Below are 27,621 nucleotides of genomic sequence, written 5' to 3' on the forward strand. Positions count from 1 at the left end.
ACGCGCCCTATAGGGAAACCCTCCCAAAAAAAAAAAAAAAAAAAAGATTTTGGGCACACATGCACATGTGCCTGGCATGAGTTTAAGCCACCAGGTCTGGGACTTAAACCACACTACTATGTGGGAGTCCAGTGACATAAACATTATGCTATATGCTGGTTCTAGAAATTTATTTATTGGACCTCAAATTCCCTTTATTTGCTGGTGGACTTGTTAAAAAATTATATAATCAGTTTTCAAAATAAAAGTCCTGAAAAGTAAAAATAATTTAGATACTAAAAAGTTGACAGAGATGTAAGACAACTACAAAGCATTATCCTTTCATAAACTTAGATTCAAAAATTCTAAACAAAATTTTGGAAAGTAAAATCCAACAATATATAAAAAAGATCTTATATTATTATCAAATGGGATTTATCCCAGGAATGCAAGGTTGGTTCAACATTTGAAAATCAGCCTGTGTAACCATAGCAACACATTTAAAAAAATAAAAGGTGTAATCATCTCAAAGAGATGCATAAAAAGCATTTGACAAATTCAGTATCATTCTTCATAAAAACTTTCCGCAAACTGGGACCAGCAGTTAGCATAATGGCTATGTTGCTGGACTCCCATGTAGTTGACCGTGGTTCGTGTCCTGGACCCAGTGGCTTAAAACTCACGCCGGGTGCGTGTGTGTGCGTGCCCAAGATCCCGAGAGGAGAACGGAGGAGGAGGGATTGCCGTGTAGCCATTCCCCCCTTGGGGGGTGATTTCTCGCTTTCTGTCTCTCTGTCTCTGTCTGTCTGGTGAGCACATGTGCCCTATAACAAAAACCTCTCCAAAAAAAAAAAAAAAAACTTTCAGCAAACTGGAAATGGGTGGGAAACATCTTAATTTCATAGCAGGCATACACTAAAAACCTACAGCTTAGATCATACTTACTGGTGGTGACCTTGTAGCTGAATGGTTAAGGGATTCAAAATTCTTCATGGCCAACTGTGATTTGAATCTCGGCCCTGGCAATTTGAAAAACGTGGTTGTGCATGTATGATCAAAATCCCAACAAAATGGAGAAATTAAAGAAGGGATTGCAGCATGACTGTACCTCAGTGAGGCTTGCGGTCTCCCTTCTCCTTTCCCTCACTGTCTTTTTGTCTCTCTGAAGAGCGTACATGCTCCCTGCCATTTAAAAAAAAAAGAAAAGAGAGAGAAAAAAAAGTACATCATATGTAATGGTGAAAGTGAGTGCTTTTTGACTGAAATCAGAAATAAGACCAGGTTATCCACTCTCACCACTTCTTTTCAATATTATATTGGCTGATCTAGATAGTGTAATAAAGTTCCCCTAGCTAGTTAGTTAGCCATAAAGACATCAGACAGATAGAAGTAGAATCCAAATTGGAAACTCTCTTTTTCTTCTTTCTAAATTTAAAAAACAAAACAACAAAACAAACAAACAAACAAAACTGTGGAAAATGTATACTATAATATATTAAGCACAGGTTTCAATTTTAAAAAATTTGCTGTAGGCCAAGTACTCTTGCTGCAGAGGGTGGAGAGGGAGGGTAAAGTGAGAAAGTATGGGGTTATGGCTGCTGGCAGAAGGGCATGCATGCACACACTTGTGCCCAGCATGTTTTTCCAGTCGCCAGGTCCAGAACTCAAACTGTGCTGTTTGGCCACGCAGGATCCAGGCAACTTAACCATCATGCGAGTGGATGGCCCACACTGCCTGATTTAAAAAATTATAAAGCTACAGTGGGCTGGCCCTATGGCTAGTGGTTAAAGAAGCTGCATTTCACAAGGATTATCTGGTCCAATCCCAGTCCTGGTGGCTTAGAAAACACATTGGGTGCGTGTATGTACCCTAAAATCTCAACAGAATGGAGAAGGGATTGTATTGTGTCCAAGGCCTACTGAGGGATGCTTTTTCCTTCTACCCCCTCTGTCTGTCTTCTCAGGCAAGCACATGCACCCTCTGGTAATTAAATAAATAAATAAAGCTATAGTAATTAAGATTGTATTATTGCCATCAAGATAGACGAATAGATTGGGGCCAGCAGGTGGCATTGTGTTTAATGCACTGAACTCCCACATGGCTGATTGCAATTCTAGTCCTGGACCTGCAGGCATGCTTTATTTGTGTCTGTCTGTCTATCTTTCTCTCTCTCGTGAATGTGGGATTTTATAGCAAATTAAATAATAGTAATAATAAATAATTTAAAAAAAAATTTTTTTTTTTAAGAGAGATTTTTGCTATAGGGCGTTTTTGCTCGCCAGAGGGACAGAAAGCAAGAATTCACTCTCCTGGGAGGATAGCCACACAGCAATCCCTTCTCCTCCATTTTCCTCCCAGGATTTTGGACACACATGCGCATGTGCCCGGTGTGAGTTTCATTTTTTAAAGAATTGTTTTACTTAAAATTTTTTTTTTTTTATTTTGACCAGAGTAAGAGAGAGAGAAAGTAAGCCGCCAGGCCCAGGACTCAAACTGCAGTTGGCCATGTGGGAGTCCAGTGCCCTTAACCATTATGCCACCTGCTGCCGCGATTGTTCGGTCCCTTCCCTCTCTCCCCTCCCCCCATGTGAATTTTAGGCCATCAGGTCCAGGACTTAAACTGTGTGGGAGTCCAGCAACTTAACCATTAAGCCATCTTCTGGTCCCTAAAATAAATAGTTCTTTAAAAAAAAAAACCCAGAGAGGAAAGTAGATTAAAGAAACAGAATAGAAAGTCTAGAAATAGGGACCAGCAGTTAGCGTAATGGCTGTGTCACTGGACTCCCATGTAGTTGACCGCGGTTCGAATCCTGGACCCAGTGGCTTAAACTCACGCCAGGTACGTGTGCGTGTGTGCCCAAGATCCCAAGAAGAGAATGGAGGAGAAGGGATTGCGGCATGGCCATCCCCCCTGGGGGATGATTTCTCACTTTCTGTCTCTCTGTCTCTATTTCTGCCAAGCTTACACACCGTATAGCAAAAAACCTCTCCAAAAAAAAAAAGTCTAGAAACAGATTCACACACTGTGGACAGCTGATTTCAACAAAGGCACAGAGTCAATCCAAGAGAAAAAAGATAGCCTTTTTTAAAATTGTTTATTTGTTTTCGATGTAGGGCATTTGCACTTGTGTAGCAGGGGGGAAGGATAAGTGAGAAATCATCCCCTGATGGGATGGCCATGCTGCAGTCCCTTCTCTTCTGTTTTCCTCTCAGGATTTTGGGCATGCACACACATGTATTTTTTCGAGCTGCGGGGTCTGGGACTCAAACTATAAACTTGGCCATGTGGATTCCAATTGTCTTAACCTCCGCACTATCTGCTGGCCCCTGTGATCCTGAGTTAAGGTAAGATTTCTTAGACATGACAGCAAAAGTCATAAAATTACAAAGTGATAAATTGTACTTCATCAGAATTTAAAAGTTTATTTATTCTGCATGAAAATGACAAGATGAGTCACAGGCTAGGAAAAAAATTTGAAAATCATTTGTTGGGTAAAGCAATTATATTCAGGCTGCATAAAGAACTTTTTTTAATTCTTTTTTTTTTTTTTGGAGAGATTTTCACTGTAGGGCGCGTGCGCTCGCCAGACAGACAGAGAGAGACATAGAGACAGAAAGCGAGAAATCACCCCCCAGGGAGGATGGTCACGCCGCAATCCCTTCTCCTCCATTCTCCTCTCAGGATCTTGGGCACGCACGCACACGTGCCCGGCGTGAGTTTTAAGCCACCGGGTCCGGGACACGAACCGCGGTCGACTACATGGGAATCCAGCGACATAGCCATTACGCTAACTGCTGGTTCCCAAGGCTGCATAAAGAACTTTTAAACTGAAATTAAAAAAAAAAATTCAATTCTAAAAAATGGCAAAAGAGTTAAACAAATTTGATGCACCAGAGAAGGCATATGGGTAACAAGTATGAAAACAGATCCTCAACATCATTAGAGATATGCAGATTAGAGCTACAGTAGAATACCACTGCACATCTATCCAAATGGCTTTCAAAAATTATTTATTTTATTCATTTTAAAGAACACATGCATGTACAGAGAGAAAGAAGCATCTTAGATTTTCATCAAGATATAGTCCAAATCTTTCCCTGGCCCTCTAGCTCTTCAGGATCTGGGACACATGAACATGCAACTTTTGTGTTTTTAAGCCAACCCCAGGATTCAGATCTGCCCTGTGACTTCTAGAACTGCAGTTTAGTTTGCTACTGATCGTGCTACCAGGCTGGACCAAGAATGGCTAAAATTTTAAAAACTGAGCATACTAAATGGTGAAGTTGTATAGCACTTACATCTAGAATGTAAAATGGTACAGTCACTTTGGAAAACAGGTTTGCTGAGATTTTTTCTTTTCTTCTCTTTTTTTTTTTTATTTTTAAGAGTTTTTTCACTTATAGGGCCTCTGCTCTTGCCAGAGAGACAGAAGGTGAGAAATCACCCCCCAGGGGGGATGGCCATGCCACAATTCCCAATTCCAAAATCTTGGAATTTTGGGCACACACGCACATGTGCCCAGTGAGTTTCAAGCCACCAGGTCCAGGACTGACCCACGGTCATCTATGTGGGTGTCCAGCAATGTAGCCATTATGCCATCTGCAGGTCCCTGTTGGGTTTTAAAAAGATAAAAATATATGTACAGAAATCATAGTAACCTTATTTGTAATAGAAACTAGAAGCAACTCTAATAGTCACGAACAGATAGATGGATACACAAATTGTAATATCCATGCTGTGGAATATAACTCAGCAATAAAAGGGCCTAATAATCCACTGATACATGTGTAAAGTATGAATGGGGAGCAGTAGTTGGCATAATGGCTATGTCGCTAGACTCTCATGTAGTTGAAAACAGTTTGAGTCCAGGACCATGGTGGCTTGGACTCATGCCGGGTGCATGTGCACACCTGCCCAAGATCCCGAGAGGAGAATGGAGGAGAAGGGATTGCGGCATGGCCATCCCCCCTGGGGGGTGATTTCTCCCCTTTCTGTCTCTCTGTCTCTCTCTGTCTTTCTGGCGAGTGCACACGCCCTATAGCAAAAACCTCTCCCTCCAGAAAGGTATGAATGATTTCATGAAAATTAAGCTGAGTGAAAGAGACCAAACAAATAAATAATACATACAGTATAATTCCCTTTACGTAAAATTATAGAAAATACAAAGTCGTAAAAAGTACACAAGAGATCAGTGTTTGCTGGTGGCAGGGAGGAGTGTGGCAGAAGGGAGTGGTTACAAAAAGGCAGCAGGAAATGTCTGGGGTCATAGGTATGTTCCTTATCTGGACTTAGTATTTTCGTAAAGTTGTGAATTTTTCTGAAATTACTTTTTTTTGGAGAGGTTTTTGCTATAGGGCACATGTGCTCACCAGAAAGAGAGACAGAAAGCGGAAAATCATCCCCTGGGGGGATGGCCACACCACAGTCCCTTCTCCTCCATTCTCCTCTCGGGATCTTGGGCACGTAGTTTGCTACTGATCGTGCTACCTGGCGTGAGTTTAAGCCACCAGGTCCAGGATTCGAACCATGGTCAACTACATGGGAGTCCAACGACATAGTAATTAAGCCAACGCTGGTCCCTCTTTTTGCTTTTATTCAAAGTAACTTTCAATTTTTCAAGACAAAACGTGTTGAATAAATGGTCTCTGATTCTTTAAGATATTTCACCAAAACTTTGTCACAGCGTTCTCTATTATTTTTTACTTATGTAAGCCATGTCCTGAATACCCAGTTTCGTGGTATGAGCTAATTTTTTTTCTCTTATGCTTAGAGATAAATGACCTTCTGAAGCTATTCTTATCCTTAGCGTTGATTTGATATAAATTTGTGAGGTGTGCTCTTTTATCCTATGTTTTATGATCAGGGTGTGCTGTTATTTTGGGGTAAAAATAGACCACAAATAGGGTTACTGTTTGCTGTAATTTTCAATTTGTTTGTAGACAAGTAGCAAAATGCTTTATGCCCATGTTGAAGCATCTTTTAAGCCTGAGTACTTAGAGAGTGTTTCTTTTTTTCTTTGCTTTTTTAAAAAAATATTCCATTAGTTGTTGTTATCATCATCATCATTATTATTATTTAATATGACCAGTGACAGAGAGAAAGAGAGAGAAAGGCAAAGTGAGAAAGCAAGCTGCCAGATCTAGGTCTTGAACCGTGGTTGGCCATGTGAGAATCAAGCACCTTTAACCACCATGCCACCTTCCAGCCCCACTCAGCTTTTCTGTATTAGGTGTGATAACAGTTTATAGTCATCTAAAGTATGTAATTATTCAAGCAGATTATTATTTTGAGCTTGATGCTTGACTTTTTTTTTAGTCAAAAGCTTAAAATACTTCATTTTTACATTAATTATAATCAAAATAATGATTACTCTGAAAATAGTTTTTTTTCTTTTTTCTGTGAGCAGATGTTCTAGAACTATATAATCAAGTGATCACAAATTTCTTGTAGTTACCTTAGTGAGGTAGATTATTGAGAACATGGAAGAGTCTGCTCACTTTTTCACTTATTGAAGGGAAGTATAGCTTTGGGTTTTTTTTAGAGGTCTTTTTTTTTTTTTGCTATACGGTGGGTGTGCTCACCGGAGAGGCAAAGAGATAGAAAGCGAGAAATCATCCCCTGGGGGGATGGCCACGCTGCAATCTCTTCTCTTGGGATTCTGGGAACACACGTACATGTGCCCAGTGTTTTAAGCCTCTGACACCGGAACTTGAACTGCATTTGACCACGTCGGAGTCGAGCAACATAACCCTTACACCATCTGCTGATCCCCTAGTTTTGGATTTTTAAACGTTCTTTTTATTTTGGAATTGGGTTCTAGAAAAGCCACGTGCTCTAGTCTACCTTTCAGAGTAGAAACCAGTGCTCTTCAATAGATGGAGACTGTCAGTAGAAAGCAGACATGTAAATCTGTGTCTGTATGATAAAAACAAGTGGCAGTTAAAGTAAAATGGTGTTTTACTTTGCTACTCTTTAGAGAAATCTTACTAATATTTTTAATACGTATATTTCTTGCTCTTCAGATTGAATTTTTTTTTAGAGAGATTTTTGCTATAGGGTGAACTTAGGGACAAGGAGGAACAGAAAGTGAGAAATCACCCTGCAAGGGGATGGCTATTCCGCAATCCCTTCTCCATTATTCTCTTGGGATTTGGGGCACACACGCACCTATGCCTGGTGTGAGTTGAAAGCCACCAGATCCTGGACTCGAACCGCGATTGACCATGTGGGGAGTATAGCACTTTAACCATTATGCCACTTGCTGGCCCCTGGATGTTAGAATTTTTAAAACTTTAAAACTTTTGGCCAGAATATGGAAGACGATAAGCTCTTTTCCTCTGTTAGGAATATAAAAGATACACACTTTTAAAGGATAGTTTGGTTCTGTCTTGCAAAATTTAAAATGCTTTTACCCATTTATTTTATTTCTGTGCCATAGGATGTTTATATGAAAGAGAAGGAATGCTTCTCAATTCACTTTATGGAGCTAGTTTAAGTTGATACCAAAAGTAGACAAAAGTTGTACACTAAAGGAAAGCTATAGGCCAATTCAGTCATGAACACAAATGCAGAAATTCACCCAAAAGGCCAGACATGGACTCCAGTAGTGTACCCTAACCACATTGTGTTCATCCCTAGAATTTAAGGTTGGGTTAATAAAAATGTGTTAGGGGGTCAGTAGGTGGCATGGTGGTTAGGGGCTCTGGATTTCCATGTGACTGACTACAGTCTGAGTCCTAGACCTGGCGGCTTCCTTTCTCACTTTCTTTCTCTCTGTCTTACTCACTCATTCAATCTGTCCCTCTCTTGTCAAATTAAAAAAAAAAAAAAGATAAAATTATAGGGTGAACTTAGGGACAAGGAGGAACAGAAAGTGAGAAATCACCCTGCAAGGGGATGGCTATTCCGCAATCCCTTCTCCATTATTCTCTTGGGATTTGGGGCACACACGCACCTATGCCTGGTGTGAGTTGAAAGCCACCAGATCCTGGACTCGAACCGCGATTGACCATGTGGGGAGTATAGCACTTTAACCATTATGCCACTTGCTGGCCCCTGGATGTTAGAATTTTTAAAACTTTAAAACTTTTGGCCAGAATATGGAAGACGATAAGCTCTTTTCCTCTGTTAGGAATATAAAAGATACACACTTTTAAAGGATAGTTTGGTTCTGTCTTGCAAAATTTAAAATGCTTTTACCCATTTATTTTATTTCTGTGCCATAGGATGTTTATATGAAAGAGAAGGAATGCTTCTCAATTCACTTTATGGAGCTAGTTTAAGTTGATACCAAAAGTAGACAAAAGTTGTACACTAAAGGAAAGCTATAGGCCAATTCAGTCATGAACACAAATGCAGAAATTCACCCAAAAGGCCAGACATGGACTCCAGTAGTGTACCCTAACCACATTGTGTTCATCCCTAGAATTTAAGGTTGGGTTAATAAAAATGTGTTAGGGGGTCAGTAGGTGGCATGGTGGTTAGGGGCTCTGGATTTCCATGTGACTGACTACAGTCTGAGTCCTAGACCTGGCGGCTTCCTTTCTCACTTTCTTTCTCTCTTTCTTACTCACTCATTCAATCTGTCCCTCTCTTGTCAAATTAAAAAAAAAAAAAAGATAAAATTAAAAATAAAAATGTGTTAATGTAATATTACATATTAAAAATGAAAAACAAGAGACCAGCTGATGGCATGCATAATGGTTACATCACTGGGCACCCATGTAGTCAACTGCAGTTTGTCATCCAGACCTGGCAGCTTGAAACTCATGCCGGGTACATGTGCACCCAAAATTCTGAGAGGAGAATGGAGGAGAAGGGATTGTGGAGTGGCCATCCCTCCTGGGGGGTGATTTCTGATTTTCTGTCTCTCCAGTGAGCACACATGCCCTATAGCAAAAATCTCTCTCTGAAAAAAAAGAAAAGAAGGACCAGCAGTTAGCATAATGGCTATGTCGCTGGACTCCCACGTAGTCGACCATGGTTTGAGTCCTGGACCCAGTGGCTTAAACTCATGCCGGGTGCATGTGCGTGTGAGCCCAAGATCCCGAGAGGAGAATGGAGGAGAAGGGATTGCAGCATGGCCATCCCTCCTGGGGGGTGATTTCTCACTTTCTATCTCTCTGTTCTCTCTGTCTGTTGGGCGAGCACACGTGCCCTATAGCAAAAACCTCTCAAAAAAAAAAAAAGAAAGAAAGAAAGAAAAGAAAAATAATGATTATGTCAAGAGCTACAGGAACAGTATTTGATAAAATCATTTATTCATGACAAATATTCTTAGAAAACTAGGAATAGAAGGAAACTTCCTTTATCCAATAAAGAATATTTACAAAAATTCTACTACAAAACATAATATTTAATGATGAAATGCTAGGCATATTTCTTTTAAATCAGAAACAGGAGAGAGGTGCCTACTATCCTTGCTTCCTTTCAGCATTGTGCTTCGAGTTGTAGCTGATGCAGATAGATAAAAAGAAATGAGAAAATAAGATTTGAGAAGAAAATAAAACTTTTTCTTTAGGTAGTATGATTATATATGCTTTTGATTTTCAATATAGTCAAATTATTAGAATTTCTAAGAGGTCAACAAATTTTCTATATACTAAAGTCAGTGTACAAAATCACTTGCATTTCTGTTACCTACAGTTAACTAATTAAAACATAATTTAGGACCAGCAGATGGAGTGGTAGTTAAGGCTTTGCATTCCTACGTGTCTGACCATGGTTTGAGTCCCAGACCTGGTGGTTTGGTTTCTCACTTTCCCTCTCTCTGGTCAAATTAAAACAAAATGATAATAATTCATAAAAGTTAAATAATTCTTTTTTTTTTTGAGAGAGAGATTTTTCACTATAGGGCATGTGTGCTTGCCAGACAGAGAGACATAGAGACAGAAAGCAAGAAATCACCCCCCAGGGGGGATGGTCACGCAGCAATCCCTTCTCCTCCATTCTCCTCTCGGGATCTTGGGCACGCACGCACATGCGCCCGGCGTGAGTTTTAAGCCACCGGGTCCGGGACGTGAACTGCGGTCGACTACGTGGGAGTTCAGCAACATAGCCATTACGCTAACTGCTGGTTCCCAAAGTTAAATAATTCTTTAAAAAAACAGAATTTTAAAGAGATATACTATTTATCATTTGCAACAACAACAAAAAAGTGAAAATAACATAATCTACCAAAAGTTTAAAAGGAACTATGTGGAGAAAGATACAAAACTGTTGAAACACAAATCTGTTGGAAGAAAATCTGAATAAATTAGTGAGTGTTGCTAGTTTATGTTCTTAAATAGAAAGACACAGAGTTGTCTTCAAAATTACAACAGTGATTCTCAAATTTCAGCATGCATGTGAATTAGATTCTGATTCAGGAGAATTGGGTGGGATTCTGAAATTCTGCCTTTCTAATAAGCTCCTGGGTGGTATTAATATGCTTTTTAGAAGGATACATAGTGGACCCAACAGGTGTTATGGTGGGTTAAGGCACTAGATTCCCACATGACCAGCCACCTGTGGTTTGAGTCCCAGACCCAGTGGCTTGAAAATAATGCTGGGTGCATATGCATGTGTGCCCAGAATCCTGAGAGACAAATTGGAGGAGAGGGTCTTGTGGCATTGCCATCCCTCTGAGGGGAAGGTGATTTCTCACTTTATCTCTTATTCTCGCTCTCTGTCTTTCAAGCAAGCACACACCCCCTATAGATAGATAAATACATACGTACATATATAAATAAATAAACTCTTATTTAAAAACGGATACATGGATTCAATACTGTTCAAGTGTAAATATTCTGGTAGGGTTTCTATGAGGAGTTTACCAAACTGACTTTAAAAATATGTTAATATATCAGGGCCAGCAGGTGGCGTGGTGATTAAGGCACTGGGCTTGCACATGACTAACTACAGTTTAAGTCCCAGACCTGGTGACTTGCTTTCTCATTTTCTATTTCTGTCTCTCCGTCCCTCTCTCTCTGGTGAGCACATGTGTCCTACAGCAAAATTTTAAAAAAATTAATTAATATACATATGTATGCGATATATATATCATGAAAAGACCAAAAATGACCAAGATGTTCTGTTCTTTTTCTTTTTTTTCTTTTCTTTTCTTTTTTCTTTTTTTTTTTTTTTTTTTTTTTGGGGGTTTTTTAGGGCATGTGTGCTCACCAGAAAGACAGAGACAGAGATAGAAAGCGAGAAATCACCCCCCAGGGGGTATGGCCACGCTGCAATCCCTTCTCCTCCATTCTCCTCTTGGAATCTTGGGCACGCATGCACACGCACCCGGTATGAGCTTAAGCCACCAGGTCTGAGACTTGAACCGCAGTCGACTACATGGGAGTTCAGTGACATAGCCATTACACTAACTGCTGGTCCTGACCAAGATGTTCTTAAACACAAATAATATGGTAGGGAGAGCTGATCTCCAAGATGTCAGAAATTCTTGTAAAATTTATGATTAAGACTTTGGGAGACGTTGGCAGGTGGTATAGCTGTTAAAAGGCACTGGACTTCCACATGGCCACCACAGTTTGAGTCCTGGATCCGGTGGCTTGCTTTCTCATTGTCCATTTCTCTTTCTCTCTGTTCTTTTCTGGTCAAATAAAAATAAATAAATAAATAATTAAATAAGATAATTTTTAAAGAAGAAAAGACTTTGGCCAGCAGATGGTGTGGTGGTTAAAGTGTTGGACTCCCACATGGCTGACTGCAGTTCAGATCCCAGATTTGGTAGCTTGCTTTTTCATTTTTCCTGTCTCTTGGTCTCTGGTGAGCACACATGCCCTGCAGCACATTTAAAAAATAATAACAGTAATGAATAAAATATTAAAAAAAAGACTTTATGTTGTCAGTGCAAATCAGTGGATGTGAATAAAGAGCCCCAGGATAGACTCAACACATACACAAATTTTTTATTTTACTTTTAATTTTTTTGGTTTGCTATAGAGTGCATGCACTTAACAGAGACACACAGAGAGGGAGAAGGAAAGTGAGAAATTACTCCTTAGAGGGAATAGCTATGGCTCCTCAATCCTTTCTCCTCCATTTTCCTCTTGGATTTTGGCATACATGCACACACTCCCAGTGTGATTTTCTAACTGTCAGGTCCCAAACTTGAACTGTGCAGTTGGTTGTGTGGGATCTGACCACCCTAACCTCCACACCACAATCCCAACTCCTCCATTCTCCTCTTGAGATTTTGTGCACACACATGCCCAGTGTGATTTTCATCTGCCAGGTTCAGGACTCAAACTGCGAAGTCAGCCATGCACCTTAACCACCATGCCACCTCTGGTCCTTGGAAGGATTTTTTTTTAAAACTCTAAAAGTACTAGTGATAAGGGGAATATGAATTTATTTACATTAAAATTAAACCTGAAAGAGTCTCTGAGGAAAGTGAAGGGAAAAATGAACCACAGTTGGGAGAAGATCCAGATCCAGAATATGTAAAGAACTGTATGAGAAAGTTCAATAGAAAAATGGACAAAGACATATAAAGGAGAAGACTCGAGAGAGAAGAAAGCTAAATGACTTGTAAATACATGAAAAGATGTTTAGCTTTGTTACTACCAGGAAAGTCAAACTAAAATCATAATACAAGATCACTGTCAGCAAAAATGGCAGAGTAGGGACCCCTGGGGACTGTCCTGCAGAAATACCAAGGCACTTGGCAGAAACTATCAGAATCAAGCTTATCAGAACTATGGAAGATAGTCAGAGTTTTACAGCAACCATATAAATATTTAACCAGTAGAAAGGGCACCGAAACAGGATTGGGGATCTCTGTGGCATCTGAATTTATCCTAGCCCCATCTGCCTCTCTGGCGTGTCAGTGGTCTTGAAGACAGCAGCCGATGTCCCTTGCATGGATACCTGATTCCAGAAAGCAGAGTAGACGTGTTCCTAAGGAATTGTATGTCTGTTTTTACCCTCTTGAAGTTTTTCCTAAGTACTGCCTGCCATCAGGGAAAAAGGCAAAACAAAATAAAAAAACAGTTGGGGCGTGGGAGCCAGCAGGTCAGGTGTGGTGGTTAAGGCACTGGACACTCTCACATAATCAGACATGGTTTGAATCCCAGACCTGGTGGCTTGCTTTCTCACTTTTCCTCTTCTCTCTGTCTCTGGTCAAATTAAAATAAGTGAATGAATAAATAAATATTTTTAAAAATTGGGGCAAACAATAGACACATTGAAAGCCTGGGAGGAAAAGCTGGAGAAGGAATTAGAGCATTGAAAAGCAGCTGTGTGGGGCTGGCAGGTGGTATGATGGTTAAGGGTGCTGGATTCCCACATGGCCAACTGCAGTTCAAGTCCTGGACCTGGTGGCTTCCTTTCTTGCTTTCCCTTTCTCTCTCTCTGTCTCTCTCTGATCAAATTAAAAAATAATAACAAAAGGGAAAAAAAAAAAAAGCTGCTGTGTAGGGACCAGCAGATGGCATAATGGTTAACATTGTTGGACTCCCATGTAGTAGACCATGGTTTCAGTCCTGGACCCAGTAACTTAAAACTCACTTCAGGCTCTAGTGCTTGTGTCCCAAAATCCTGAGAGGAAAATGAAGGAGAAGGGATTGCGGCATGGTCGTCCATTGGGTGTGATTTCTTGCTTTCTGTTTCTGTCTCTCTGGCAAGTGCACGCACCCTATAGCAAAAATCCCTCTTTAAAAAAAAGGCGGGGGAGGGACCAGCAGTTAGCATAATGGCTATGTCACTGGACTCCCATGTAGTTGACTGTGGTTGAAGTCCCGGACCTGGTGGCTTAAACTCATGCTGGGCACGTGTGCGTGTGTGGCCAAGATCCCGGGAGGAGAATGGAGGAGAAGGGACTGCGGCGTGGCCATCCCCCCTGGGGGGTGATTTCTCGCTTTCTGTCTCTCTGTCTGTCTCTGTCTTTCTGGCAAGCTATAGCAAAAAGCTCCAAAAAGAAAAAGCTGCTGTGTATACAGAGAACCTAGAAAGCCAGGCACATGTTCAGGGCAGGATGCATGCTCAGGCACAGTCAGGGAGGATGTTGACTCTCACCTGGTTGGTCTTTAGGCTCTTGATAAGGAGAAAGTGAAGGTTAAGGCAGATTTGTAAATGAACTGGCTAAGTGTTCAAAGAACGCCTAGTAGCCTTTCAGCCAAATCCTGGGAGCATTTTTTTTCCTTTCCCTTTTGTTAATGTTTATTTTCCACATTGAACTTAGGTTCAGCTTTCAACAAAAAATCATGAAGCATGCAAAGAAAGTATATCTCATTCATAGGGAAATAAAGTTCAAAGAAACTATGGGGCCAGCCCACGCTAGTTAACGTGGCTGTATCCCCATGGCCAACCTAGCAGTATGAGTCTTAGACCTGATGACTCGAAAAACACACTGGACAGATGGATGTGCATGCCCAAGATTCCAAAAGCAGGGAGAGATGGAAGGGAAGGGATTTCAATGTAACCATCCTCTATGGAAGATGCTTTCTTGCTTTACCTCTTTCTGTCTTTCTGTCTGGTGAGTGTGTGTACTTTCTGGCAAATTTAAAAAAAAGGAAAGAAGCTATTTCCAAGGAAGCAGATATTAAACTTAGTAGACAAAAAGTTTAAACCAACCATCTTAAATATGCTGAGCTAAAGGACACCACGGACCAAGAATGAAAGGAAACCAGGAAATGGTATCTCAACAAAGAGATAATTTTATAAAAGAACCAAATAGAAATTTTGGAGCTGAAAATGACAATAATTGAAATGAGACACTTACTACAAGAGTTCAGCAGCACATTTGAACTGACAGCAAACCTGAAGGTCAATTTATATTACCTTGTTTGAGGCACACAATTACAAAGAAAAGAGGAAGAGGAGGAGAAGGGAAAAGAAGGAGGAGGAAAAGAAGGGAGAAAGAAGAAGAAAGAGGAAGAAGAAAAGTGCCCAAGAGATGTGTGGAACACCATCTCCAATATCTATTAAAATATACATCATGGAGAGGAGGGAAAAAGGCACAGAAAGCATATTCGAAGAAATAGTCTTCAAAATCATTCTAAATTTGACAAAAGATATGACTACACATCTAAGAAGCTTTAACCATTTTTAAATTGGATAAACTGAAAGAGATCTATATGAGGAAACATAATTCAGCTGTCAGGTATGATATGAGATATGAGAGAGTCTTGAAGGCAGCCAGAGAGAAGCAACTCCTAACATTCAAGGGATCTTAAATAAGATTAATTTCCACTGGGGGTTGGCAGGTGGCATGCTGATTAAGGGGCTGGACTCCCACATGGCTGACCATGGTTTGAGTCCCAGACCTGGCAGCTTGCTTTCTCACTCTCTTTCTCTCACTCTCTCTCTAGTCAAATTGAACAATAATAAATAAAATTAAATAATTCTTGAAAAATAACAAATAAAATGAAACCTTTTTTTGATTAAAAAATAATTTTTGCTGATTTCTCAGCAGAAGGTATATAGTCTAGAAGTCAATGGACATATTTAAAGTGCTGACAGAGGTAGAAAAAAACCTGTCAATTAAGAATTCTAAGTCTTCCAGAGTATCTCAGGAATGGCGCAATCAAGACTTACTCAACCAAACAATAGCTGAGGGAGTTTGTTACTAATAGACCTACCATACAAGAAATGCTGAAGAGTTAAGCTTGCCACACAGACCTTTTAAATTTACTGTCTGGCGGTACCAGCAGATGGCATGACAGTTTAGGTGTTGGATGGCAACAGTTCAAGTCCTGGATCTGGTGACTTGCTTTCTCACTTTCTCTGGTCAAACTGAAGAATGATCATTATAAATAAAATCAAATAATTCTTTTTTAAAAATTTACTGTCTGGTATAGGGCCAAAGAACATGCATTTTAAATGAACCTTCCTGTTAGTTCTTGTACAACAAAAAGAAAAATCCCACAATAAGATATCATCCTCTGTACACCAGATTGTTAAAAAAAAAAACTTGGAAAGGGAGGGCCCTCGGGACCAGCAGTTGGCATAATGGCTAAGTCGCTGGACTCCCATGTAGTTGACTGTGGTTCGAGTCCCAGACCCAGTGGCTTAAACTGACATCGGGCGCATGTGCGTGCATGCCCAAAGATCCCAAGAGGAGAATAGAGGAGAAGGGATTGTGGTATGGCTGTCTCCTCTTGGGGGTGATTTCTCGCTTTCTGTCTCTCTCTCTCTGTCTTTCTGGCGAGCACATGTGAACTATAGCAAAAACCTCTCAAAAAAAAAAAAAAAAAAGAAAAGAAAAGAAAAGAGGGAGGGCCCAACAGATGGCATACTGGTTACATCGCTGGATTCCTACTTGGTCAGCTGTGGTTTGAGTCCCAGACCAGCAGCTTGAAACTCACACAGGGCACATGTGCTTGTGTGCCCAAAATCCCAGGAGAAGGATATCAGCCATACCCTCAGCACAAGCGCTCCATGGCTGAATGAATGAATGAATGAATGAAAAAAAAAAGAACTCCCTTAAAATAAACATAGGGCCAGCAGGTGGCATGGTGGTTAAAAGCATTAGATTCCCAAATAGCCAGTCGTGGTTTGAGTCCCAGACCTGGTGGCTTACTTTCTCACTTTTTCCCTCTCTCTCCCTCTATAATCAAACTGGAAAATAAAATAGTTAAATAGAAGAATTATTTAAAAAAAAAAAACTTAAAAAATATGTTCTGTATTATCAAATGCTTGCCGGGATGTGACACAATGGAATCTTTTTAAATTTTGCCAAAGTACACATGCGCTTGAGTGACAGAGAGGAAAAGTGAGAAAGCACTGCCCTATGGAGAATGGTCATGCCGCCTCTCTTCCATCTCTCCCTCCTCTCAGAATTTTGGGGACACATGCACATGTGCCCAGCATGTTTTTCAAGCTACTGGGTCCAGTACATGAACTGAACATTTGACCATGTGAGATCCAGTTGCCTTAACCACCATGCACAGGCTGGCACCACAGTGGAAACTCTGAAAGCACTCTAGGTAGATTTAGAAATTGTTACAGCCACATTGGAAAGCAATTTGTCATTAACTAGTAAAGTCAAAGGTATATAGACTGTGTAATAGTTATACAGACCAATAACAGGGAAACTGTTCTACAGCAGGAGACACATACAGTAATGTTTATAGAGCCATTTGTGAAGCAGAAAACAATTCAGATGCTTATTAATAAGAGAAAAGATTTTTATAAAAGTGTAGATAAAATGTATGCAGATGGGGCTGACTCCTTAGGCAAGTAGTTAAAGGATCAGGATCACACATGGCTGGCTGCAGTTCAGATCCCTGCCCCAGTGCCTTGAGAAACACTGTACATGTTTGTGTGCACAAATTCCAAATCCCATCAGAATGGAGAAATGGAGAAGAGATTGGCATGGCCATCCCCTGTGATGGGTACTTTCTTATTTCCCTCTCTATTTTTTCCTCTGGTGAGCACATACACCCTCTCGCAAATAAAAAAATAAATTAAAAAAAATTAATAAAGTAAAGCAAGGGAATGGTAAACATATTTAGGGTAGTAGTTACACCCTGTAAGTTGGAGGGAATGAGAATGAGGTACCCACGAAGGATTTCAGTGGCTTTGGTGATACGAGTTGAGAGATGTTTACATGCATATATGTTTTATTTTCTTATATCAGATTATTCGTTGTGTATTATTTTACATGTATCAAATACTATGTTATAATAAACTCCCTTCCTCCCTCCCTTTCTTCTTTCTTTCCTGTTATTGCTAAAGGGCACATGTGTTTGCCAGAGAGGGAGAAAGCATCACCCACCCCAGTGGGGCGTGATTACACTGCAATCCTTTCTCCTCCATTTTTTTAAAGAGTTTTTTGCTATAGGGCGTGTGTGCTTGCCAGAAAGACAGAGAGAGACAGAGACAGAAAGGGAGAAATCATCCCCCCAGGGGGGATGGCCACGCTGCAATCCCTCTCCTCCATTGTCCTCTCAGGATCTTGGGCACGCACACACACGCGCCCTGGCATGAGTTTAAGCCACTGGGTCCGAGAGTCAAACCGCAGTCGACTACATGAGAGTCCAGCAACATAGCCATTACAGTAACTGCTGGTCCCACTTCCATTTCTTTTTTTTTTAATTAATTACTTTCAATATACATCAATACAGTGTACAAAATAAGATTTTTCCATCCAGTATACATTGTATATGGGCTCAATCAAGGTTATTACCATACATGTTTTCATCAACAAATAATTTTCTATTTCTTGCTTCTTATATATTTTGCTTTTTTTTCTCCCTTGATTCTGTACCTCTCACCCTCTGCCAGCCCCCCACCTCACCTCCCCCCCACTGTCTCTGGTATATATAGTTGTTTTCCATACCTTTTTCTCTCTTTTTGGGGGGGGTGGGAGAGGTTTTCGCTATAGGGCGCATACACTCGCCAGACAGAGAGAGAGACATAGAGACAGAAAGCGAGAAATCACCCCCCAGAGGGGATGATCACGCCGCAGTCCCTTCTCCTCCATTCTCCTCTCGGGATCTTGGGCACGCACGTACACGCACCCGGCGTGAGTTTTAAGCCACCGGGTCCAGGACTTGAACCGCGGTCGACTACGTGGGAGTCCAGCGACATAGCCATTACGCTAACTGCTGGTTCCCTCCATACCTTTTTTTCACATTTTATTGATTCACTAAAGATCTTAATTAATTTAAAGACTTTCAATATAAACCACAGCTGATATATATACATACACACACACACACACACACACACACACACACACACACATATATTGTTTTTAAGAATACATGTCTGACTTCAGGCGTAAACCTCAGTGAGTAAAGTGAACATACTATAAAGTAGCACCTTGCTGGAGTTCCATAGCTTACTGCAGTCATTAAAAAGGTATTCATAGGTATTTTTAATGCATTTTTAATTTCAAAGAAAAGTTTTAGTTTTAATAGATCAAAATCAAAATATATTAAGAGAAATTTGCTTAAAACTTAAAGCCAGGGAAGAGGTTAGAATTCAGTTTAAATAGTAGGTAGATCGGGAACCAGCAGTTAATGGAATGGCAATGTCGCTGGACTCCCGCGGTTTGCGTCCCAGACCTGGTGACTTAAAACTCACGCTGGGCGCGTGTGCATGCGTGCCCAAGATCCTGAGAGGAGAATGGAGGAGAAGGGATTGCGGCGTGACCATCCCCCCTGGAGGGTGATTTCTCGCTTTCTGTCTCTATGTCTTTCTCTGCGGGAACCAGCAGTTAATGGAATGGCAATGTCGCTGGACTCCCGCGGTTTGCGTCCCAGACCTGGTGACTTAAAACTCACGCTGGGCGCGTGTGCATGCGTGCCCAAGATCCTGAGAGGAGAATGGAGGAGAAGGGATTGCGGCGTGACCATCCCCCCTGGAGGGTGATTTCTCGCTTTCTGTCTCTATGTCTTTCTCTGTCTGGCTGGCGAGTGCACGCACCCTATAGCAAAAACCTCTCAAAAAAAAAAAATAGTAGGTAGATGAACCTATGAACAGTTCAAGAGGAGACAAAAATTCTTAAATATGAGAATCAAAGCATCAAATAAAATCAGTAATATTTTAGTCTAAAGTAAAAAAAAAAATTCTATTTCACTAGTTCAGACTCACGTAATCAATCTCTCTTGTATTGAATTTACAGTGCTACCGTGGTCTGATCTTTCCATTTAAACTCTGGAAATTAACATTCAACTCCAGACTCATCCCTACCATTAGGCTGGCCATTCTCTTGGTTATTTCTTATACTCTTATTTCTGGGTCCGACTTTAGTTTTTCTGGTTTAGGATTTTCTTCAGCACTTTTTGGAAAGTTGGTATGGTGTTGGTAAATTCTTTCAGATTTTGTTCATCTTAGAATGATTTTGTCTTTTTTTCCCTATATGAAAGATAATCATGCTGGGTATAGTATTCTTGGTTGAAATTGTTTTTCACTTAACACTTTGGATGCATTTTCCCATTCTTTCCTTGCTTGCATTGTTTCCGATAAGAGGTCTAATGTTAGTCTTATGGGATATCCTTTGAAAGTAACTTGACGTTTCTCTCTTGCCAATTTTAGTATCTTATCTCTGTGCTTTTGGTCAATCTGGCTATGATATGTCTCGGGGAAGATCTACTTGGGTCAGTTTTATGTGGAGTCCTATGTGTTTCTTGGGTCTGAATATTTGAATGTCTCTCTAGGTTTGGAAAGTTTTCTTCCAGGATTTCATGGAATAGATTATAAATGTTCTTATTAGTTTCTTTACCTTCTGCGATACTAATAATCTGGATGTTTGGGCATTTAATGATGTCTAGTATTACTTGTATGTTATTCTCATTTTGGGGGGTTATTTTTTCCGTCTTTTTGGTGAATTTTTCTAAGTGAGAGATTCTATCTTCTACATCTGAGAGTCAGTCTTCTGCATGATCTAATCTCCTTTTGATATTTTCAATTGAAGTTTTGATTTCCTTTATTACAGCCTTCATCTCTAACAATTCCATCTGATTCTTTTTTATGATGTGTATCTCCTCTTTCAGATCATGCAAGAACTTCCTCACCTCCTAGAATTCGGTTTCTTTTTTCCTGCATCTTCTGCAGTTCATTGTCTCTAATCTCTTGCATCTCTTTTAGCTTTGTCACTGTGACTATTTTAAATACTTTATCTGACATTTCCATGAGTTCCCTTGTGTTTTTTATGGAGGAAGAGGAGTTACTCTTTTCCATTAGAGGAGAGATATTATATTTTCTTCATTTCTCATATTTCTTGTGCCTCTGTGGTGGTTTCTGATCATCTGATGATTATGTGCTCTTTCCTATTTTTTGGAGTTAAATCTGAGCAGACAGAGGAATGCAGAAGGAGGTAACCTGCAGTCTTTAAACATTACCATTGTTCTTCCTTTGCACAACAGATTCAATGAAAATTGAGGATTAATCTGACCCTAAAAGTATCCAGATAATTGGCTACTGAGCACATAGACCTATCTAGAAAATGAGTGAATGGAGGGGCTCAGCAGAAAAGTGAGAAAGGTAAAAGGAAAAGGAATAGAAAAAAAAAAAAAAAAGGAAAAAAAAGACAAAATAAGAAAAGGAGAAGAAAAAGCATTTTTTGTCAAAAAATAAAAACTGTGCAACGTGCTGGGCAGAGTGTCTTCATTGGTTGAAATCTCTGAATGGGGCCGCTTGTAGCTCAAATATAGGTGCTGGCTGATTGGCTTATCCTGTGGGGATGGGAGAAAGGTAAGAATTCGAAAGACAAAAGAGCAGCAGAGAGCTAAGTTTATAAATTTAATAAGAAATTAAAAGAGGAACCAGCAGTTGGCGTAATGGCTGTGTCACTGGACTCCCATGTAGTCGACCACGGTTTGAGTCCTGGACCCAGTGGTTTAAACTTCCACCAGGCACGTGTGCATGCGTGCGCAAGATCCCAAGAAGAGAATGGAGGAGAAGGGATTACAGCGTGGCTATCCCCCCTGGAGGATGATTTCTTGGTTTCTATCTCTCTGTCTGTCTGTCTTTCTGGCAAGCACATGGCCCTGTAGCAAAAACCTCTCCAAAAAAAGAAAAAATAGAGAGAGAGAGATGGAAAGAGACAGAGAAAATTAGTAGGGTGTTGTTCTAACCTGGCTCCTAGCTAGACTGCGGACCAGGATGGTGAAGTCTGGGCCGAAGGTCCTTGGTGGTTGAAATCCCTAAATGGTGCCACTTGTAGCTCAAATATAGATGGCAGCTGATTGGCTTATCCTGGCTCCTGGCTAGACTCGGGTGCAGGAGGGCGAAGTCTGGACAGAGGGTCTCCCGTGGTCGAAAGCCTCTCCTCCATTTGTCCTGTCAGGATTTGAGGGGCTTGCATGCATATACACCTGGTGTGTTTTTCTAGACACTTTGTTCATGATTTGAACCACTGTTGGCCATGTGGGATCGGCTCCTTTAACCATCAGGCTATGGGGCAGGCCCTCTGCTTTCTTTTTTTAAAACCTGTTTTGTTCAGTGCTGTCCTAGCAACTTCCAGAAAGCAGTTGGGGATGAATACATGCATAGTAAGTATTTGTTCAATGAATGAATGTTTGTGTACACATGCATGTATACACATATATATAGTGGGATCCTATATATATATATATATATCACACACACAAAAAAAAAAAGAGTGTATATGTGTGTGTATATATATGTATATATAGTGTGTATACATATACACAGATATGTATATATACATAGAGAAATATTTATATGTATGTGTATATATTGTACACACAAATGTATATACAGATATTTAGAGATCTGAAATTCTGTACACCAAATTAACCTCTGGATAGGGGAGCAGTATTAGGGGTAAGTTTGTTTTTCTTTTCTTTTCTTTTCTTTTTTTTTTTGGAGAAGTTTTTGCTATAGGGCATATGTGCTTGCCAGACAGACAGAGAGAGACAGAAAGTGGGAAATCACCCCCCAGGGGGATAGCCACACTGCAATCCCACCTCTTCCATTCTCCTCTCGGGATCTTGGGCATGCACATACACGCGTCCAGCGTGAGTTTTAAGCCACCAGGTCCGAGACGCGAACTGCGGTTGACTACATGGGAGTCCAACGACATAGCCATTACGCTAATTGCTGGTTAGGGGTAGGGGTTTTTAACAGCTGAGTGAATAGAGACTATATTGGGATCGATCTTTTATATTCTGTGTTTATATTTTTATAACAGTATGCTTATTGTATATTTTTAATTAAAAAGGGAGGGAATGCCTTTAAAAATAAAGAAGGAAATTGAACTAGAAGATAGTAGCCAAGGGGCCAGCAGGATCTTAGGCACACATGTACACATGACTAGTATGAGTATCAAGCCACTGGCCTGAGACTTAAACTGTGATAGGCCATGTAAGAATCCAGCGATATAATCACTACGCCACATGCTGGCCCTTTCCTATAGCAAAATTTAAAAGTTATAACATATAAATGAAAATAAATAGTTCTTTTTTTAAAAAAAATTAGCCAAAAATAGGGAACCAGCAGTTAGAGTAATGGCTATGTCGCTGGACTCCCACGTAGTCGACCGTGGTTCACGTCCCTGACCCGGTGGCTTAAAACTCACGCCGGGCGCGTGTGCGTGCGTGCCCAAGATCCCGAGAGAAGAATGGAGGAGAGGGGATTGCGGCATGACCATCCCCCCTGGGGGGTGATTTCTCGTTTTCTGTCTCTATGTCTCTCTCTGTCTGGTGAGCGCACGCGCCCTATAGCAAAAACCTCTCCAAAAAAAAAAAAAATAGCCAAAAATAACATTCTTGACAATCAAGCTGTGAGTATAAGAGTTGATGGTGACAGGTTACTAGGTAGGAGACTGCAAGTAGAGTGAAGTCTGTAATCCAACCAGCTAAACACACCACTGGGTTGCTTTTTCTCTGAGTGATTCTTAAAGAGGTTATTGTTAATGTGGGTCTCTGGAAAAGATTCTAAAATGGAGGGGGTCATAAGGACCTTAAGACCTGAGGTCATACAGTAAAGCAGTTTTGTGTCCCTGTTATTTTGTACATACTAGATAATAAGGTTTTCTATTTGATTAAAAAGTTTAAAACAAAAACAGATTAATTTGATTAGAGTTATGTACTTGGCAGTTGGAGTTCAGTAAGTAGCATTCTGTAGAACCCTGGAGATGCTTAGTGCACAGATAAATAAAGTTTAAATTACTGTATTTTTTAGATTTTCTTTTCTTTTTTTTTTTTTTTCTGAGAGGTTTTTGCTATAGGGCATGTGCACTTACCAGAAAGATAAAGAGAGACAGAGAGACAGAAAGTGAGAAATATCCCCAAAGGGGGATGGCCACGCCGCAATCCCTTCTCCTCCGTTCTTTCCTTGGGAGCTTGTGCATGCACGCACACGCACCTGGTGTGAGTTTAAGCCACCAGGTCTGGGACTTGAACCACGGTTGGCCACATGGGAGTCCAGCGATATAGCCATTACGCCAACTGCTGGTCCCTAGATTTTATTTCTGATAGAGTGCAGGAGAAAGAAAGAGGGAAAAAGCACCCTCCACAGAGTCTGGTCACACCACAATCCTCTTTCTCCTCAGCTCATATGAATCTTCTATATGGTCCTGTGTGTTTTCAGGCCTACTGGGCTAAAGATTTGAGCCATGGTCATCTTATGGATTCCAGCACTGCAGCTTGTATTTTGCTGACTGCACCACAGAAGCTGGATCAAAATTTTAATGATCTTAGAGATGATTTTTTTCACTCACCTTTTGATTTCTCTGTCAAACCCAACAACTCCCCTCATTTTAGTGACAAAAGTATGTACAGGAAAATATGTTTATCAGAAATACTTCCCCCCTGGGAACCAGCAGTTGGCGTAATGGCTATGTCACTGGACTCCCACGTAGTTGACCACGGTTCGCGTCCCGAACTTGGTGGTTTAAAACTCACGCCGGGTGCATGTGCGTGCGTGCCCAAGATCCCAAGAGGAAAATAGAGGAGAAGGGATTGCAGCGTGACCATCCCCCCTGGGGGGTGATTTCGTGCCCAGCCCCCCTGGGGGGTGATTTCTCGCTTTCTGTCTCTATGTCTCTGTCTGTCTGGCGAGTGCACGTGCCCTATAGCAAAAACCCCTCCAAAAAAAAGAAAGAAATACCTCCCCTGTTCTGGCATAGCTTAGGCACAGACCCTTTCTGATGCGGAGTCCAAATCAAGAGAAGTATTTTATGGACATCTATCTCTTTTTCATGGTAATCATGCTCTTTCATAAGTTATATAAATACCTCCATTTTACTTAAGCCTTAGATTATTCTACAGTGGGGATGTGGTTGTCATTTGCAAGGTTGTAATGTTGATCTGAATTTTTTTCTTTTTGGAGAAGTTGTTGCTATAGGGCACATGTGCTCTCCAGAAAAACAGAGAGAGACAGAGAGACAGAAAGAGAGAAATCACCCCCCAGGGAGGATGGCAATGCTGCAGTCTCTTCTCCTATATTCTTCTCTTGGGATCTTGGGCACGCATGCACATGCTCCCGGCGTTAGTTTAAGCCACTGGGTCCAGGACTCGAACCGCGGTCGACTACATGGGAGTCCAGCAACATAGCCATTACACCAACGGCTGGTCCCAGATCTGAATTATTAATTATGCTTAGAACAGAATCCATCATCACCTTTGGCTGATATTTACATTTCAAAAGGTGAAATTGGTCAGTTTGTGGATATGAACTACATGTTAAGGAAAGGGTCTAGCCGTTGGCTTGCATATTTCTATATGAAGAAAATTAAATTTCTCAATATTTTTTTTTCTCTATCACTTTAAAGACTTCTTTTTCCTCTTCTATGAAATTGGGTCCACATACTTTATTCTTTTAGAGCTGCTGAATTTCAAAGTGTTAATAGTTGCACCTCTCTCTCTTCAGTATTTCTTCCTTTTATGTAACATATCATTTATTTCTGATTTTTACTAGCTCTGGGACCATTTGGATCACACGATGATATTCCAAGATTTTAGACCATTTCTAATTAGCAATCCACTGGACCAAGATAATAGAGCCAATGAGAGGGGTCACCAGACTCATACTGACTTCTGGGGACCAAGTCGGCCTCCACGGCTGCCAATGACTCGGAGATACAGGTCTCGAGGAAGTACTCGTCCTGACAGGTCTCCAGCTATTGAAGGGTGAGTTCGTTTTTTAAGTTCTAAGTGTAGTTTCAATGAAGTTCATATTGGCATCGTTTAATTTATGTAAGGTTCTCATACTTAACTACCTTTGTGGACAAGGGGAGACATATAGGCAGGGTGAAAGTCAAGCTAAATTGATTGTCTATACTAACCTAGTTTCAGTTAATGAGGTGGTCGGGAAAGTCATGACATATTTTTCTATACAAAAATGCATCATGACTTTCCTGATAGCACAATAATAAACTAAAGGTTAATGGATGTTACAGGTCTCTGGTTAAGATTTTTATTAATGTCTCAGATTTATATTATATTGATAGCCATGTTTCACAAAATTTTGGAAAATACTAACAGAGATATCAAATGTATTAGATGACAGTAGGATTCAAAATGATCTGACAGATTGGAGCAGAGGACTTAATATGAAATTTAATAGAATAAATCTGAGGTCTTGTTCCTATAAAAACATGCAGTAGATGTTTATTGAGTGTCTTTTATGTATATAGGGCACTGCACTACGCACTGGGGATATAACAGTGAGCAAAATAGATGGGGTTCTTGATTACGTGGATCTTATTAATTAATAATAGGGGCTGGTAGGTGGCATGGTGGTTAAATGACTGGACTCCCACATAGTCAACTGTGGTTTGAGTCCTGGACATGGCGACTTGCTTCCCCATCGCCCTGGTCATATTGAACAATAGTAAGAAATAAATAAGTACTTTAAAAAAAAAAAGAGAATAATAGGGACCAGCAGTTAGTGTAATGGCTATGTCGCTGGACTCCCACGTAGTCAACTGTGGTTCAAGTCCTAGACCCGGTGACTTAAACTCATGCTGGGCGCATGTGCGTGCGTGCCCAAGATCCCGAGAGGAGAATGGAGGAGAAGAGATTGTGGCATGGCCATCCCCCCTGGGGGGTGATTTCTCACTTTCTATCTTTCTGTCTCTGTCTGGCGAACGCACGCACCCTATAGCAAAAATCTCTCCAAAAAAGAAGAATAGATGTTAATTTTAAATGTTTGCTAGATGTGCAGAACTGTGCTTTATGCTTTATTGCCTTATCTTGTTTAATCTGTATGAAGTAATAAGTTCCTGTTTTTATTTTACGTAAGAATAAACTGAAACCCAGCACAGTAGTGTGCCCTGGTTGGTACTGCCACTTGGCAGACTGATGTCACAAAGGAAGCCCAGGTTTGATTCTGGCCCTAAAAGCTGGGCACAATGACACATGTCTGTGGTCCAGCTACATGGAAGGCTGAGGCAGGGTCATGAGTTCTCAGCCAGCATGGACAACATAACGAGACCCTATCTGGAAGAGCTGGGTGTGTGGTGCATGTGGAGCAAGACCCTGTTTTGGAGGGCAGCTTCATTGCCTAGTGGTTAAGGGAGCCAGGTCCCATGTGGCCAGTTCCAGTCCTAACCCTGCTAGCTGGAAAAACATGCTCTGTGTGTGTGTGTGTGTGTGTGTGTGTGTGTGTTTGTGTTCAAAGTCCCAACAGAATGGATAAATGGAGGAGAAGGGATTGTAGAGTGACCACACCTGACTGGGGCAGTGTGGTTTCTCCTTCTCTCTCTTTCTGTGTTTCTGACAATTAAAAAAAAAGAAATTGAGACTCAGAAAACTTAAATACCAGCCAATGGTGAATCCAAGACTTGCATCCAAGACTGTGTGTATCTAATAATGCACTGTTTACTCTGGCAGCCACCAGCCATGTGTGGCTCTATCAACTTAAATGAAGTAAAGGTTAATAAAACTCAAAATATGAAGTTCTTCAGTCCTATCAGCCACTTTTTAAGGGCTCAGAGATCACATGTAGTTTACCAATTTGACAGCGTAAATGACACATTTTTACCATCTCACAAAATCCTGTTGTACATGCTGTTCTACGTCCTATACTCCCCCAAACCCCAACATACCTTCTAGACTTAATATCAGCATTTTACTATTCATGTATTATTGGATATCTATTCATCAGTCTGTCCATTGGTTCACCTTATTTTTTAAAGAATTATTATTTATTATTATTATTATTATTATATATATATTTTAATTCAACCAGAGAGAGAGAGAGAGAGAAAGTGAGAAAGAGGGAA

At 40.6% G+C, this 27,621-nt stretch overlaps 1 protein-coding gene across 2 annotated transcripts in view; it reads left to right on the top strand.

Annotated features, from left to right (window-relative positions):
- RNF115 (ring finger protein 115) overlaps positions 1-27,621 on the top strand; it is a 118,104-nt gene that overhangs the window by 61,707 nt on the left and 28,776 nt on the right. For both annotated transcript variants that reach the window (XM_006157140.3, XM_006157141.3), the window contains one exon: positions 25,314-25,525. In XM_006157140.3, coding sequence (XP_006157202.1) covers positions 25,314-25,525 — 212 coding nt within the window. The remainder of the gene's footprint in view (positions 1-25,313; positions 25,526-27,621) is intronic.

The sequence above is a fragment of the Tupaia chinensis genome, unplaced genomic scaffold (genome assembly GCF_000334495.1).
Source record: "Tupaia chinensis unplaced genomic scaffold, TupChi_1.0 Scaffold000529_1, whole genome shotgun sequence".
Taxonomy (NCBI): domain Eukaryota; kingdom Metazoa; phylum Chordata; class Mammalia; order Scandentia; family Tupaiidae; genus Tupaia; species Tupaia belangeri.